The sequence below is a fragment of the Callospermophilus lateralis genome, chromosome 5 (genome assembly GCF_048772815.1).
Source record: "Callospermophilus lateralis isolate mCalLat2 chromosome 5, mCalLat2.hap1, whole genome shotgun sequence".
In the NCBI taxonomy this organism is placed as follows: domain Eukaryota; kingdom Metazoa; phylum Chordata; class Mammalia; order Rodentia; family Sciuridae; genus Callospermophilus; species Callospermophilus lateralis.
Genome location: NC_135309.1, coordinates 39279786 through 39298052, shown reverse-complemented (window position 1 = coordinate 39298052; position 18267 = coordinate 39279786). Strand labels below are relative to the sequence as shown.

Sequence of the window (18267 nt, the reverse complement as noted above, 5' to 3'; positions counted from 1 at the left end):
AACACTGTATTAGAGATTCCCACTTCCAACTTCCCACGAAGGAATATAGTGAAATTCTGAGGACTCAAGAGGGCTATTCCCTAGTGGCCAACTGCCTCCAAAGAAAAGGCTAGTTTTTAGGAAATGCAAGTTACCATGGAAAATGTAATTTGTTTCCCCTCCTACCTTTAATCTCTGCTTCTCCCTAGTACCTTCAAGAAAGCCCCCTTCACATCCTTGTTCCTTAGGGTATAGATCAGAGGATTGAGAATAGGGGTAATGATAGTATAAAAAAGGGCAGCAAATTTTCCCTCACTCTCAGAATAACTGGTTGTAGGTTGGAGGTATGCATAGATGGCTGAGCCATAAAGAAGGCAAACCACCAGGAGGTGGGAGCCACATGTCCCCAAAGCCTTTCCACACCCAGCCATTGACTTGATCCTCAGCACTGCCTTAGCAATGTGTGCATAGGAGACTAGAATCAGTGCTGCAGGAACAACAACAATTATGGCTTGGGCCACAAACATCTTGGCTTCTGTTCCTCCTGTATCCTCACAAGCCAACTTCAATAATACAGGCATCTCACAAAAGAAGTGATTCAACTGATTTCCACAGAGAGGCATGGCCATCATGAGTCCTGTCTGAATCAGAGAGTTCATGAGGCCTCCCACCCAGGAGACAATAGTCAGTGCCTGGCAGAAATGAGGGTGCATGATGGTTGTGCAGTGGAGTGGACGACACACAGCAGCATAACGGTCAAAGGCCATCACCACCAGGAGCACGGCCTCAGCGGAGCCCAAGGCAAGAGTTATGAGGAGCTGGGCCACACACCCTCCATAGCTGGTGGTCCTGTCAAGTCTGGAGAGGTTGATCAGCAGCTGGGGCACAGTGCTGGTGGTATAGCAGAGGTCCAGGAAGGAGAGGTGGCAGAGGAAGAAGTACATGGGTGTGTGCAGTCGAGGGTCCAGTCTTGAGACAGCAATGATGCTGGTGTTTCCAAAGAGGGTCAGAGAGTAGAAAATTGAAATAAAAGCAAAAAGGATGAGTTCCAGGTGAGGCCAGTCTGAGAAGCCTACCAAAATGAAGCCATCTTCAATACTGGTATTCTTACTTCCCATAGTCTTTTTCTTGCCCAAACAACAGAAAAAGATTGATGCCTCTTCTGAAGAAATGGAATTAAAATATTATTTTCACTGTTGCTTGTGTATTCCTACATGTATTCCCTATGTTTTCCTAAATCATACATTTAATTTACACTTTGATATTTAGTTCAGTTCCATTCAGTCTTCTATTCCTACTCTTCTCTTCTGTAGTGTGGAGATTAGGAATTATGGGCCCTTGTGTGAGTCCTATTCCTACTGCCTGTTTATTCCATGATTTGAGGCTATCTATTCAATCATTTTGACATGATGCTTGCTTGTCTGAACATATACATGATGTATTGCCTTCCTTTACTGAGACAAGAATCCAATGCATTCAGGTAAAAATTGCTTTTAAAAAATCTAATTTGTTGCTGGGAGTGTAGCTCAGTAGTAAAGTACTTCCCTGGAATGCACAGACCCTTGGTTAGATCCCCAGTACCACAAGAGAAAAAAAAATCTAAAGTCTAAAAACATAACATTAGTGTTCTATGTTGTTCTCTTTGTCATTTTCTTGGTGTAGTAGGTAGGATTTTTCAGTGGCTGATGTTCAGGACTTATGAGGCTGAGATCTAAAGTTGGGTTTCTGGGGCTGGGGATATAGCTGAGTTGGTAGAACTCTTCCCACACGTGCACAAGGCCCTCTGTTCAATCCCTAGCACCACAAAAAACGAAAATTGGCTTCTGGTGCTCCTCTGCTCTCTTCTGTTCAGAGAATAACTTCAATACACCAATCCTGAAATCCTTGCTCATGATCAAGTACCATCTATCACTTAGGACCAGGAAGAGTAAAGTTGCATCCCTTTAGAGCAAAAATAATTCATAACAGATACATTCCTTATGCTGAGTCATCATCTTTGGAGTATCCCCAACTTTTTATCTAAGTGATAAAACCATCCTTCCACTCTCGGGGATGAGTTGTTCTCTCCTCTCTAGTCCAATATTTTTTGCAGAGTTTCTCTCTTGTACTTGTCACACTCACTTGACGTCTTTTTGTATCCTACTCCAAGCCTGTGCATAACACAGTCAGTTTAAAAATACTAATGTCCTCTCTTAGGGGTAAATTCACTTTACTTTTGTTCATGATATACACTAGATGTTAAGGAACTGTTTCTGGGTGAAACATTTGACTCTCCTATTACATCTGATGAAGATCTATTTCCTGTAGGAACCCAGAGGATTAATGGTCAACACACTTTAATAAACTATGGCAGTGAAATATGCATACAGTTGCTTTTTACTTGAAAGATTGATGTTTCTTTTGGTTAAAATCTAAATACCATATGAGAAAATTCACCAGAAACCAAAAAAGTGAAAAATAAAAAAACCCTAAACAATAGAAGCTTAGCTTATGTTCAACATGAGTAGTTTTTGCCAAAATACACATTTTTCTTTTCATTAAGCCTGCTGTACTGAAAGATCATTAATAGTGCTTTAGTGCTGGATGACTGATTCCAGTAAAGTATTTAGGTGCCATGGTTCATGCCCTTGTGGAAAAGATGGAGAAAATGTGAATTATAAAGACAAAGTGTTAATACACATGTAATATGACCAACATACTTATGATGGGATTTGGATGAACACCTCAGTAAATTACCTAATAAAGTCTGCAGTCAGATCCATACATATCAACTTTATTACTTCCCACTTCACCTGTTCTGAAATTTTAGTTCTGTGAGTCTCCAATCACTTAACTGTAAAAAAGCAAAGCAAAGCAAAAACAAATCCTTATTTCACAAGATTTTGATTTGGACTAAAGGATCTCATACATTCTGAAGTGCCAAATTATGTAATATATGCTTTTAACACTTGTCTGTCTACACTAGTAATCTTTACATACCATTCATCTGGGCCTGCTTAATTCATGTATCATTATATCCCCTTTTCCCCATGAAATGCCTGGGGAAGTTCTTAGCAAAGATCTTTGAATGAACTGGTGAATAAGTTCTACATCCTGGTACTGTTCCTGGTACACATAAATGTCCCAGAAATATTTATTTTCTGTTCACCAGGAAAGAATCTGCACTTTTTCTCATTTAGTGGCAAAAGGATTTTAACTATTCCTGCTTCTTATGTTTATCAATGATATTTATACTAACATATAGGTATGCTTAAGTAGACATAGAAGATAGTTACATGAAAAATATTGGAAATGTAATCCAAAAGGATTTCAACACCAATAAGCAAAGAGTCATAAAGCAAAAAGTGGACACCATAGTATATAAGTTAACACTGAACAGGGAAAATTGAATCCAGTTTTGGAAGCTTTGAGACTTCAGTTAAACAGTTAGAATGGAGGAAACCACAATTGAAAGCTTGATAGTCATTTCTTTATAGAGTGGATGATACTGGCCAAACTTCAGTGTAAGGCAGCAGTACTTTTGAAATTTACCAAATGAAAGCTCAGACTAGATGAAAATCATGATATATAACCTTCACCACTCTAGTTTCAGATCTAAAGATCGTTTCTGCACAGATTCTTGCACCATCTGCTAATCTCTCCCCTATAAAGAATCTCAAAATGAGAACAAGTTTAATGAAGCTCTTGCCTCATTTCTTTACCTATATTTTTTTCCATCTCTTGGCTCCTGTTTGAATCTTTATGGGAATTTCTGTGTTTGATTCCTTAATCTATCATATTAACTATTTTCTTGGCAATGTCCTTAATATATTTTCACTCTTTCTTGTTCATTCATTTCTGGAAAATTTTCACTAGTTTGTGGTCCCCATAATTAGCAACAGATTCATAGATTGACCTATCTTGTTCAGGTTTGTAGTTTTAGTACTGAGAGAAATGACTAGCTCCATATGTCCCTGAACCTGTAGGAACCCATGTGCACAGTTCTTTCACAGGTCCTTAGAAAGGCATGAAGATTTATAGCAATTTCAGGTTTATTTATAAACTGTGTTGTGGAGGTGTCCATATTTCCTTGGAGTCAAGTGTGAAAGAAGAGTCCCAATCCTATGTAGCTCAAAGTCACTACCCTTGCTCAATCATTTTGACTATTTTCTGCCAGAACAGGAGCTTTTGCTTTGGAGACTGTGTACTACTTTCTAATCTCTAGGGTCCTTCTGAGAATGGGCTGAGGTACAAAACTACAATATCAATAATACATATCCACATGAAGTGTTCTATTAAACTTCTGAGACTGACACTAGTGACTCTGTGTTCTGCATGACTCACCTTGCTCTTCTTGTATTGGCCACACATCTGTCATTCAAGAACCAGTGCCTGCAGTGTGATACTTTCTCCATACTTTATAGAGTATTTCTCATGGTCTTAGTTGCTCAGGATTATCTTATGCCCACACCTGGAAATCATAAAAAGAGAATCTCCCTGGAAACCAGGAGTATGTTCTGTCTTTCATGAACAGTTGGCAGCTCCCTCACACACAGAATCCGGTGATGGACCTCTGTAGATTCCATACATTATTCCTAGTCCTATATCTCATAACTCAGGAATGACTTGACCCTGGAGAGTGGAGGCAACTTATTTGTGGAGCAAAAACAAAATAAACAAAATAAACAAAAACTTCCCAACTGACAGTCCTCCAAATGTTGAGAAAAAAACTAATTACAACAGGCAAGTTTTACTGGCTTCCACATTCCTCAACTGAAGGTGACAGTTTGAAACTATCCACTTCCTTTCACCTTGCCCAAATCTTTCATCCCAGTAAAGAACAGAAATAATGTTAGGCTGATACAATTGTTTCCTAATGATTCACATTTGCATCCCAGACATCACTGTGTTCATGGTTTATCCTTCTACAACTTTGTATTGAAATAAACGTGCAGTACCTAAGACTCTGCACTGATCAGTTAGCATTAGGAGTACCATGCAAGTTCTTGGGGTTAGACAAAATAGAACCAAAGGACAACTGAACCAATTGGACAATTGAACCAAAAGGACATCTATTGCTCTCTTGCATGAGAAACAGGAGGTGTTTTTTGAGTTTTTTGACTAGAAGGGGGAATATTTAAATTCAAGCATGACATTTGTATCTGTGTTTAAACTCCTGTCTTATGGGAAAAGCTGTAAATTTGCTTTGTTCCTCTCAAAAGGCCATCAATCAGGTAAATTTCACAACAGGGCAGATTGTGGCTCAGTGTAAAGAAAACTTTAAAAAGAGAGCCATGAGATAATTAGTCTTCCTGAAAAGGAAGTGATATTCCTGTAACTTGAAAGGTTCCTGCTCTTTCAGAGGTTGAAAGCTGATCTTTCAGGATATTGTAAAAATGTTCCTGAATTATTTTAAAGATGTAATTTGGACAGATGGTTTGTAGCATCCTATCCAGCCCTGATATACATTTTTATAACCTTAAATTATCTTTCTAAAACTTAATCCCTATTCCTAATCTCCTTGACATGCAGCAAAAATTTTGACATTTGCATCTTTGGTTTTCTGTACTATAAAGTTCAGTGATCACCTGTGTTCAACTCTGTGTTTGTGTCTCTGTATGTTTGCACATTCATGTGTCTCTGCATGTTGTGTACAAATAAAACTTCTCCATCAGAAATCCTGTTTAAATTTTTTTCTCAATAATGTTAATATTGCATCCTTCGGCCTAGTCTTCTAATTTAATGCTATTGCCAGACTATAATGGAACCACATTAAAGCCAGAAAGTTGAACCTCTATCTAAGCAAAAAAGGAAATTATACAAATTCCTTCCCCATCACCTTCATAGTTCAACCATGTCTTCTTAAATTTGAATCTAATTTTTACTTCCTCCAATTATGTCTGCATGAGCAGTTTTTGGGAGACTAAACCAGCTATAAAACCTTACTAGACACCAAAGCATTCTTCTACTAGTCTCCAAAACCATCTCCTACACAGACTCAATCATTCTGTGGTCTGAACCCTATCCCTTTCACACAATATTTAAAATTACTTTAAGTCAACAATCATACTCTACATAAAATCTTTTTCTCCTATAATTTATTCAGTTGCAAAGAATGAGATGCAAGTGAGCATCTTTATTCTTGACAAGGTGCTTGTAGGCGGGTGTGTGGATAGATGGATGCATCATAGAAAACAAAAACTTTATCAGAGACAATATGTATTTTTAGCCTGATTTTAACATTTCTTTGTCCTGAAACTAGGTAGCAAACAGAGTGAAATCCAGGGCTAATTGCCTAGTGGAATATTTCTTATTTTGTGTTTTTATTTCCTGTTAAATCAGAGTAGCCCACCCTGTCAATACTCACCCAGACCTCCAGGGAAGAAAACTACTGAATTTACCACCCTCAATTCTATTGATTTCAAAGGTGAGGTGAACCTATTGAGAGTGTTAGCATCTGGAGATGTCTTAGTTAGACATATTCATCTTTGTTGCTGATTTCCTTTGTAGAGTGAGACCTTGGATCAAATGTTCTGTCCTGGAGATGTCATGATTACAGCTTGTTCCTCTTCAGCAGGGAGCTTGCTGAGGCTCAAAACCTAGAAGGTGGGTGCATCCCCACCAGTAAGCCACCCCAGCTCAAGCTAGCCAGCTGACCAGCAAGGAGCTGGTGTATTGTCAGACGACCACTTGACTCTAAGGCTGAAGACACCACTTCTGCCCTTGGGCATTGCCAAGGCCTTCTTTAGAGCAGTGGAGGGAGAGAGTTGTTTACCAAGTACAACCATGGAGATCTTTGGGACCCAATGGGGCAATTATAATCAACTTACTGGCTCAAGATCTGCCTTGGAGCCCTCAGTTCTCTTTCCCATTCTCTGCCCAAACCAAAGTAGTCAATTCATTGTCCTCAGACCACATGTTCTTGCTTGGCTCATGTGTCTCTGCAGCCTGGGATCCTCCCACTTTCCTACTTCAACCCCCATCCTGACAGTCCTTCACCAGCCATGCAATCTTCCATGACCTAATTGAAGCCATCATGTTCTCAACACACCTAAAATTTTTTCCTTCTCTGGAATCTTTATACAACTCTCACATTCTCATTTATGTATATCGTTGATCCAACAAAATTGTTTTTTCTGTCCTTAATGACAAGTTCATTGCTCTTTTTTTCTTTTCTACACTATATTTAATGTATCACATTTTTATACTTCTGGTTTTCTCCACATTATACTTAAATAACTATTAATTTCTCAATGTATTAAAAAACATGTTGAACAATTGACTGATTTATACACTGTAGAAAATAAAAACTATCAGAATAATCTGCATCCACTAAAGAATCATAATGTAATGAAGAGAAAGTATCTCTGCCATTACAAACTTTTCAACTTAGAATAGTTTTCTTGACATGCTTTAGCCTCATTGTCTCACCAGTAGGATGATGTTTATCTGACTGAACCCGTACCACTGCTTTGTGGATTTACACAATGTATGTGATGTGCCTGGCATATGGTGGATGTTCTTTCAGTGGTAATTAGTGGCACTGTAATACAAACATCTGTCCAGGGCCTTCTTTTTGCCTGATGCAAATGAAGAAAATATAATCTCTTATATCAAGGAAGTTGTTATGATTTGGATAACAGGTGTCCTCCCAAAGCTCCCGTGTTAAAGCAGGAATATTTAGAGGTAAATGATTAGATTATAAGAGCTATAACCTGACAGGTCCATCCTAATTTGAATGAACTAATTGACTGGTAACTGTAGGCAAGAGAGTCATGGCTGGAGGAGGTGAGTCACTGAGAGTGTTCCCTGGAAGGGTCCCTTTTCCCAGATCCAGGTTCATTCACCACCCCACTCTCCCTGGATACCTTGAACAGAGCAACATTTCTCCACCATGTCCTTCTGCCACGATGTACTGCCTTACGTTGAGCCTAGTGCAAAGAACTTGGCAGACCATGCAATAAAATCTCTGAAACCATTAGTACAAAATAAACTTTCCTCCTCTAAGTTATTTACTCTTGTCAGGCATTTTGGTCATAGTGACAAAAATCTGACTAACACATAATTGCACACAACTAATGAGAGGTATTAGTAATAAGAGACAGACGACATGTCAAATAATTGTAGCCAAGATGATGAGTGCAAAAGTCTGTCCTTTAACTCAAGGAGCTTGAAATCTTTAAGGGAAACACTGAAAATATTGAGAATGTAATTAACTTCTTGGATTTTATTTTGTATACGATTAATGAAAATGGCATAAAATACTATGCACAATTATAAGAGATAGAGGGGAGGAATAAATTACTTCCAAGAGAGTAGGAAGTGTCCTCTTTGAGAAACTCATGCATAAAAGAAAAATAATAGCTAAACCTTGTAGTGTTTATTCTGTGTCAGGCACTGTTCCAGAACAACTGAGATTATAAAGATTTCCCCCAGGTGCTACGAGACAAAAGAAAGACAAATGGCTCAGTGACAGACTGAGAGAAGTGTGGTTCAGAGTGGCAGCAACACCAGTTGGATATCCCACCATTTGGGCCAGAAAGAGGAGCACATTTATGGGTTAGGGCAAAATTGATTTCAACCTGACTGAAGTGTATCTACTTTATCTGATAATATCAAAGAGACAGGGGCAGCCCTGGAACCAGGTTCCAGTTGTAGAGTCCACTCTGATGGTTTTATTTACTTATGGTTTGCTGAGAAACTATGCAGGAAAACACAGTCAGGGTAAAACACAGCCAGGGTTACTCAGGAGGCATCATGATGGTTATATCTCAAGTCTTGGCTGGAGTCAGGTCAAGCAGAACCCATACAGGCACTCTTCTAAGAAATCTGCACATATTGACCCAAATAATCCTCACAATAACTTATGTGATAATTACCATTATTGTCACAGGACAGTGGGGAATTGAAGCCCCAACCCTTGTTTATTGTATTCCAACAAAAGAAAGTTTAAAGCCAGACACCAAAAGTCATGCAAGGGAGTTTTATTATAGGAGAAATTAATGTGAAGAAAAGGTGAAAGTGAATTAATGCTCAAGCAGAAAGCAGTCTCAAGAGAGACTGGCTGGGTCATCTCTTAGCAGAGTATAACCAAGGAAACAATGCTGCTTCCAAATTTATTTCTGTTTGATGTTCACCTTGAGAACTGGTGTCCTCCTTCTGCACGATGTCAAACAGATGTTCCACTCTTCCTTTCCCTCAGGCTGTGGAGTTTTTGACCCTCATTGTTCCTCTCTGGAAATTTCATGGTGGCCATCCTATGCAGGGAGCTTCATATACAAGTCAATCTTATTTTAATGAGGGTATTTGGGCCAGTGGTCAGTTAGCATTTACTTTGTGTGGCAACCTTACTAAAGAAACTTCCCTTCCAAGATAAATGGAAGTACTTATGTCTTAAATCATAGATGTTCCTTGAGCTCAGTGGATATTATCAACAGTTATTCCTACTAATCTTTTCTTGATGCATTTCCCCAATCATCCATCCCACTTAGTTTCTTTTTTTTCTATTTGATTTTTCTGAAGGTCTGTGTGCCAATGTTTTTTTTTTTTTTTCCTACAGGTTATCTGCTACAAGTTATTTATACATCTGTATTGGCAGTAATTTAAAGAAAAATTTAAGAGTAAATTAAAGACCACATGACCACTCTCTTTCTGCTTCCTAATCATGTGAGCCACTTCCTTCTGCAACACTCTTCTGCCTTCAGGTACTGCCTCACCTCAAGCTCCAAGGAATGAAGCAGGAAGTCTGTGGACTGAGACCTCCAAAATCAACAGCATGATCCTCTCTGCTGTCATCTTCATCACCCTCTTAGAGTAAAAGGCAGGTACTCTGAGAGTGAGGGAAACTTTGTTGCCCTTTTTTATACTATCATTACCCCAATGCTCAATCCTCTGATCTATACCCCAAGGAACAAGGATGTGAAAGGGGCTCTCTTGAAGGTACTAGGGAGAAGCAGAGATTGAAGGTAGGAGGGGAAACAAAGTCAAAATACAGTTTCCATGGTAACTTGCATTTCCTAAAAACTAGCCTGTTCTTTGGAGGCAGTTGGCCACTAGAGAATAGTCCTCGTGGGTCCTCAGAATTTTACTATATTCTTTCTTGGGAAGTAAGGATCTCTAATTCGGTGTTTTTATGATTATTGTTCAGGAGGGAGTAAGTCTTTTGTATCACAATGTTCAAAAGGAATGAGCTTGACAAGCGGGTACATTTTGCCATATGTGGAGAATAGGGATGGGGTCTGTACATTTCTGAGAGCCAGGGAAGACTAATTCAATCGGGTAACCCTTTTCCAAAGAGACTGATTCCCAGTGTTGTCAGTATCTCCCAGTGTGCCTAAATGGGAAAGCCGTATGTTCACTTCTAGATTTTTTAATAAATTGGGACCCTGAACACCCTCCCACACAACTGAGACCTATTTCTACCTTCTCAAGTAATAGTCATTCCTCTAGTCTTCTAGTCATAACAGTTGTTAGCAAATAAGGGGTCCTGCTCAGAGGCCCTATTCTGAGCAGATAAGGTCTCAAGGTGAAGTCATTTACCTCCTCAAGGGAAAAGGCAAAATATGTAGCATGGCATTAAAAAAAGAAAAGAATAAAAGTTTATTACTTGCACCAAGTGTGTTGGTCATGCCGTGTGGTGTCATGAAGAAGATATGTCCATGCAAGAAAATAGAGTAAATGTGAGTAAATAAACAAGAATTATGTCTAGGCCAGGGGCAAAAGGACAGTCAGTGTAGGTAATAAATGAATGGGTCAGGAACATGGGGACTGATTCAAGAGGAAATAAAAAGTTAATACCTCCATAGCATACCCACCTCCTCCAACCTGTTGCCAAGGTTCCCTGCCTTCAGGGAACTGTTCCTCCCTGCAAGGAGGTGGTAGTGAATGCCCACTGGGCTGCTCCCTTCCTGCCTGGACCCCTGGGAGGCTTCTCTTGGTCCACTTTTTGGTCATGTAGGCAAGATAAGGGGAGGAGGGAGCATGAGAAGAAAGGAAAACTAAAATGTATAAAAAGGGGAGGACACCCCCACTCCCTTGAGCAAAAACTAGGACCCCCCCACCCTAGGCAGAGCCTCTTTCCGTATGTGTGTGTGTGTGTGTGTGTTTTCTATCCTTTAAATAAAACTCTTTGCTCTTGCCTCAACATTTCTTGACAGTTTAATCTTCAACACTGGCAAAAGACGACTTGAACCCTATTCTCAACACCAGTGTCATCATGAAGAAAGAAAGAAAACAGAACAAAAGAGAACAGTTCCTGCTTTAACAGTTGTCCACTTACTGTGTATGTAGCCCTGGCTGCTCTGCCACTGAAGCTTAGTTTAAATGGGTATGTTTTCTTTTCCTCTTCTCCCTCTCTCTATCCCTAACCTCAAGGGAAACTGGATTACCTTTTTCCTATCCTAGGCCTGAGTTATCTGTCTTTGAACACACACCACAGGAACCAAGTAATTTAAATAATTTACTCAATTTCTGTCCTCAGTACTTCTTTAAATCTCCACTCCCTCTCCCTGGTCCCCTTCCTCTTCTGTAATGGTCATCCTTCTATATTTTTTTTTTCTTTTTTGGAGGACCAAGGATTGAATCCCAAGGATGCTTAGCCACTGAGCCACAACACCAGCACTTTTTTAACTTAATTTTTTTTGAGGCTAGTGTATTAGTCAGTTTTCTCTAGAAGAACTGAATCAACAGGAAGTGTGATTATAATCAGGGAATTTATTATATTGGCTGGATAGTTCACAATGGCCACCTGTAGGCTGGAGAGCTAGAGGAACCTGTAGCTGCACAGTCCAAGATGCCCCAAAGCAAGAGGGATCAATGATGCTACCCCAGTTGGAGGCCAAAGGCTTCTGGAAACTCTCTGGAGAATCACTGGCAGAGTCCCCTGTGGAAGAATGAAGAAGCAAAAATCTGATATCCTCAGGTGACCACAGCAGCAACCAAGAACTTGATCAAGAAGAATGGAGTTTGCATCTGCTGCTTCCTTGTTCTCCCAACCTTTATGCCATCCAAGCCTTCAGCGTATTGGTACTGCCTGTGCTTAGGGAGGTTTTCCACTTTAGTTCGCTACCCCATGTCCCGGATCATTCCTAGATACCTCACTGAGATACTTAGATACTCTTAATTCAATCAATCAAGTTGACAATTCAAATTAACCATTACAGCAGGTTTTTGCTAAATTGCGTAGGGCCTCACTAAGTTGCTGGGGCTTCCATTGAACTTGTGATCCTCCTGCCTCAGCCTCCCAAGCCACTGGGATTACAGATGTGCACCACAGCACCCAGCAATTTATTTGTTTTCAAATTCCTGTCTTATACCTAAAGGTGAAATTCACTGTGGTATAGTCATATATGTTTACAACATAATTTATTCAATTTCATTTCACAGTTCCCCACTTTTTCCCTGGATATTTTCTTCCCCTTTATCCCCTTCTTTTACTATATTAGTCTCCATTCTATTTTCATGGGATTCCTCCTTTTTCACCTTTGTTTTACTCTGGCCTTCACATCTGAGAGAAAGTATTCAACACTTCACTTTCTGAGTCTGGCTAATTTTACTTAGCATAATGTTTTCCAGTTTCATTCATTTACCAGCAAATTCCATAATTCCATTCTTCCTCAAGACTGAGTAAAGCACCATTGTGTATGTATAACCCATATACACCATGTTCATTCATCTGTTGATAGGCACCTAGGCTCATGTCATAACTTGATTACTGTGTATAGTGCTGCTCTAAATATTGTTGTGGCTGTATCCTTACACTATGCTGATTTTAATTCTTTTGTATAAATACTGAAGAGTAGTGTATCTAGGTCATATGATGGTTCCATTCCTAGGATTTTGAAGAATCTCCATTATTGGTTTCCAAAGTGATCGTGCTAATTTGCAGTCACAAGAACAACATATAAGTTGCCCTTTTCCCCTCATCTTCACCAACATTTATTATTGTTTGTATTCTTGATAACTGCTGTGCTAACTAGAGCAGGATGATATCTCAATGTAGTTTTGATTTACATTTTTGTAATTGCTAGGGATGTTAAAAATTTTTTCATGTATTTTTGGCCCATTTGTATTTCTTCTTTTGAGAAATTCTTGTTTGGGTCTTTTGCCCAATTAGTAATTAGATTATTTGAGTTTTTTTGGTGTGTGTGTGTGTTTAGTTTTTTAATTCTTTAGATGTTCTGGATTCTAGTCCAGAGGAATAGCTGGAAAATATTTCTGGATTCTTATCAGAGGAGTAGCTGGAAAATATTTTCTGCCATTCTGTAGGCTGTCTTTGCACACTTATCTCTTTGGTGTGCAGAGGGAGTTAATATTTTCCATTTGATGCTATTCCACTTATTATTACTTCATTTTATTTCTTGAATTTATGGTCTTTTGAAGGAAGTCAGTGACTGTGTCAGTTTGTCGGAGTGTTGTGTGCATGTTTTCTTCTAGAGGTATAAAGTTTCTGGTCTAATTCCTAGGTCTTTAATCCACTTTGAGTTGACTTCTGTGAAAGATGAAAGATAGCAATCTTGTTTCATTCTTCTACATATAGATACCCAGTACCCAAGATCATTTGTTTAAAATCTCTCTTTTCTCCAACATATGTTTTTTCACAGCTTTGTCAAGGATCAGACGACTCTATCTATGTGGGTTTTTTTTCCTGTGTTTTTTATTCTATTCCACTGGTCTTGAAGTCTGTTTTGGTGTCAACATGCTGTTTTTGTAATCATAGTTCTGTAATATAATTTGAGATCCAGTACAGTGATGTCTCCAAAATCAATCTTTTTGTTCAGTGTTGTTTTGGCTATTTGGGGTCTTTTTCTTTTCTCTCAAATAAATTTTAAGACTTTCTAGTTCTGTGAAAAATGTAATTGAAATTTTGATGGTATTACATTGAATCTGGATATTGCTTTTTGTAATATGGTCATTTTGACAATATAAATTCTATCTATCCAAGAACATGGGAGATCTTTCCAATTTAAAGGTCTTCTATTTATTTCTTTAGTTTTCTATAGTTTCATTGTAGAGGTCTTTCACCTTGGGTGGATTTATTCCTAAGTATTTTTTTGAGGTGAATGTGAATGAGATAACTATCCAGATTTTTTTCCCAATAGATTCAATACTGGAGCATAAAAGGTAATTTATTTTGGTATGTTAATCTTGCATCCTGATACTTTGGTAAATATTTTTCAGCTTCAGAGTGAGGTTTGTGGGTCTTCTATATACAGTATCATGTTATTGACAAATAGAGATAATTTGATTCCATTTTCTATTTGTATCCCTTTAATTTCCTTTTCTTTCCTGGTTACTCTGATTAGTTTTAAGAACTATGTTGAATCTCAGTGGTGAGAGTGCACATCCTTGTCTTGTTCCTAATTTTAGAAGAAAAGTTTTCAATTGTTCTTTATCCTATATGCTATTGACTTTGGGTTTGTCATATATGCCCTATCCCTAGCTTTTTCAGCATTCTTCACATAAGTGGATGCTGGATTTTGTTAAAGACTTTCTGCCTTTATTAAGTTGATCCTGTGATTCTTGTTCTTAATTTATCTATGTGGCTAATTACATTTACTGATTGGTGTATGTTGAAATACCTTGTTTCCCTCAGGAAAAATCCACTTGATCATGGTATACTATAATTATAATATGTTTTAAATATGCTTTGCTTATACATCTCTGTGCATCAGGGATACTGGTATGAAGTTTACTTTCCTTGATTTGTCTTTGTCTGGTTTGGATATCGTGTATATACTGGTTTCTAGAATAAATTTGGCTGTGTTCCTTCCTTTTGTATTCCATGGAATATTTTGAGTAGGATCAAAACCAGTGCTTTTTTAAAGATCTGGAAGAACTTGACTGAGAATCCATCTGACCCTGAACTTTTCTTTTTGGAAGACTTTTAATTGCTGTTTCAATCTCATTGCTTCTATTTCCTTTGTTCAAGTTTTCTATAAGCTTGTTGTTCATTTTTGGTAGGTCATATGTGTCTAGAAATTTGCAGTATCTTCTAAATTTTCCAGTTTATTGTAGTATAGATTTCAAAAGAGTTGTTAATGATCCTTTGGGTTTCATACATGTCTGTGTTGATATCTTCTTTCTCATCTCTATTACTGTTGATTTGGATCTTCTCTAGCTTTCTTTTTGTTAGTTTGGCTAAGGATTTATCAGGTTTGTTTATCTTTTCAATGAAACAACTCTTTGTTGCATTAATTCTTTGATTTTTTATTCTGAATTTTATTAATTTGAACTCTGACCTTAATTATTTCCTGTCTTCTACCAAGTTTGAGATAAGTTTGTTTCTCTCTTTCTAAGTCCTTAGACTATTGGAATCTTTTTGTAGTTTTTATGTAGGCAATCAATGCTGTGAAGTGCCCTCTTCATCCCAGAGATTTTGATTATGTACCTGTTCTCATTTGTCTGTGAAGATATTTTTTTCTTCCTGATTTCTTCTATGACCCATTCCTCATTCAAAAGTGTATTATTCCCTAGTCTATCCTTTCTCCTTCCTGGATAGGTAAGGAATCAGTGGAATGAATCTGACCTACCCAACTTTCCTATGTACATATAGGAATATACCACAGTGATTCTTACCATCATGTACATCCACAAAACACTAATTTTAAAAATCTATATGTAAATAATAGAAAGGTCAGTAGAGTAGAGGGAAGGAAACAGGGGAAGGAGAATGAGAGGTGAAGAGGCAGTACTGGGGACTGAATTACAACAAATTATACACCATGCTTTTAAATTTATGTCAAAATGAATCCTAATGTTATGTATAACTAAAAATAACCAATAAAAACAATATAAAACTTTTTTTAACTTCCAGGTATAAAATGATTTCTGTGTTTTATCTTGTTGATTTCTAATTTCATTCCATTATAATACTATATAAGAAATTATGTCTAATTTTTTACTTGTTTATATTTGCTATGTGTATTGTATTAAAATATGTATTTTATGGAAGATTCCATGTGAAGCTGAGAAGAAAGTGAATTTAGTGGTTGATGAATAAAACATTCTATAGATGTGTGTTAAATCCATTTGATTAATGGTATCTTTTAGTTCTGAAGAGTCTTTCTTAGTCCCATCTATTGTTGGAGAGAATTATGTTGAAATCATCCAGTCTACTGTGTTGTGATCTATCAAATTATATATAAATGTTTGTTTTATAATTGTAGGTGTACTAATGTTTAGGGTATAAATATTTGCAGTTATTATATATATATATATTATATATTATTCCTGTTTCTTGGTCAATTTTGGCCTGAAGTCTACTTTGTCTGATATAAGAGTTGCTATCCCTGCTTGCATTTTGTGTCCAATTGCAGGTCATATATTTTCCCATCCTGTCACCTTTATCCTATGTCACCTTCACCTGTAAGGTGAGTCTCTTGTAATCCACACATGGTTGGGTCTTGTTTTCTAATCTGATCTACCAATCTACAACTTTTGATTGGAGAGTTCAGACCATTTACATTGTTAAGATTGTTTTAATTTCCTGCCATTTTAATTTATTTCTAATGATTAATTAAGAATGATTCTCCTTTAATTAATTATTTTCCTTTGGCTAGTCTAGTGAGATTCACTATTACACTTGCTCTTATAGTTATTTTTCATTTCTTTTGCATGAAATATTTCACTGAGTATGTTCTATAGTGCTGCCTTCTTGGTGGTTATAAATTCTTTTAACTTCTACTTATCTTCAATCCCAAAGGATAGTTTTCTTGGTAAACAATATTGGTTGGCACCCATTGTCTTTTGTGGCTTGGTGTACATTATTCCAAACTCTCCTGGGTCATACTGTCTGAATTAAGAAATCAGTACAAATTCAAGTTGGCTTACTTCTAAATTTGACTTGCTGTTTTTCTCCTGTTGCTTATAAAATTTTATCTTGTCCTGTATAATAGACATGTTAATTATGATGTGTCCTGGAGGAAATTGTTTTATTACGCTATCTAGAGTTCTAAATGTCTCTTGTGTGAGTATAATAGCATTTATCATCACTCAGCTACCTGGGACTCAAGAAGCAGGAATACTGCTTCTCCCTGAAGGAGTCAAAAAAGGAATTTTATTAATATTCAATTTTGGACAGAGACTCTTAGAAAAATAGAAAGTTTGGGCATATGAATCAAGGAAAAGGTACAAAATTAGAGAAAAGCTGCTCACTGGAGCAGTGAAATTAGCATACAGGGATGGAAAAAGCTGAGAAATACTATCAACAGACTGGAGAGGCAGCCTGCCCTAGCCAATTCATGGGCTGTTCAACTCATTAAATGTGTCCACAAAGGACACCCTGAGTTTACCCATCATCCACAGGGAACCAAGTCACGAGTCATCTTGAGACTACCCCACAGCAGTGCCAACAGAACTAAGATCTTGTCTGCAACTGGCTCCAGGAGATCTTGTCTGAGCCTCCAAAGTCTTACCTGAGCCTAGCAAAATAGGGGAAATTCAAATACAGACAGCAATTTGTCTGGGGAAATACAAGCTGGAGAGACCAGGGAGAACCCAGCATCCTTCACCTCTGACTCCAGTAGCTCACAGGAACTCACAAGGCCAGGTATATTGTCTTAGTAATTTGAACAGATGGGTGGCTCAAGAAGCATATTGATTCAACACCACCAAATAATTTGCAATGCAATAAAATACCTGGATCCTTATTCAGTTCATACTTCAAGAAGAAATAAAGATATAGGAGAGACAAGATGGTAGATTAGTGGTAAGTGACTTTTCTCACAGCTCCATCATACAGTAGTTAAACAGCAAGTGAAAAGAGCACTCCACTGATACTCAATATTGGACACAGAGCCTTGAAGACTGGGAAATTTGGGGTACCTTAGAAAAGGATATAAAATGAAATTGGAGCTGAGCTCCTGGAGAGAGCAGGGGAAATTAGTAAACAAAGTTGTAAAAGACTAAAAAGTGCTGGAAAAGTCTTGATAATCCCAGGATCAGAGGGTGACCCTGTCTTTGACCTATTCAGCTCATAAAACTGCTGCACAAAAGTCACACTGGGTCTGCCTGCTGTGCACAGGGAGCCCAAGCTGGAGACATTCTGGTACCTCCATGCTGCAGTGCTGCCAACTCAGACTGTGAACTTAGATCTGTGAGTTTGGAGCTGAGTCCAATACAGGAATCCATCAGAAACCAGCCATGAGGTCTAAACTCAGCCTAGCAAATCAAGAGAGTCTCTGGCATGAAGTTCCTTTTGCCCAGGCCTAATATGGGTTGGAGAGGCCAGAAAGGGCCTGTATCCCTTCCTTCCCTTGGACCAAACATTGTGCAAGCCTGTGGCAGTGGCTTGAGAACTTGAATGGACAG

The 18267-nt window shown here is 38.0% G+C and overlaps 1 protein-coding gene across 1 annotated transcript; it reads right to left on the bottom strand.

The window, feature by feature from the left end:
• Window positions 1-167: 167 nt before the first annotated feature.
• LOC143399095 (olfactory receptor 2Y1B-like) lies at window positions 168-1097 on the bottom strand. The gene has a single exon (XM_076855814.2). It carries the CDS (start codon window positions 1095-1097, stop codon window positions 168-170), a length of 930 nt encoding a protein of 309 aa, XP_076711929.2.
• Between the last annotated feature and the right edge of the window lie 17170 nt (window positions 1098-18267).

What these genes read in the sequence shown, in the direction of transcription:
- LOC143399095 (XM_076855814.2), bottom strand. Translation starts at nt 1,097, where the DNA reads ATGGGAAGTAAGAATACCAGTATTGAAGATGGCTTCATTTTGGTAGGC.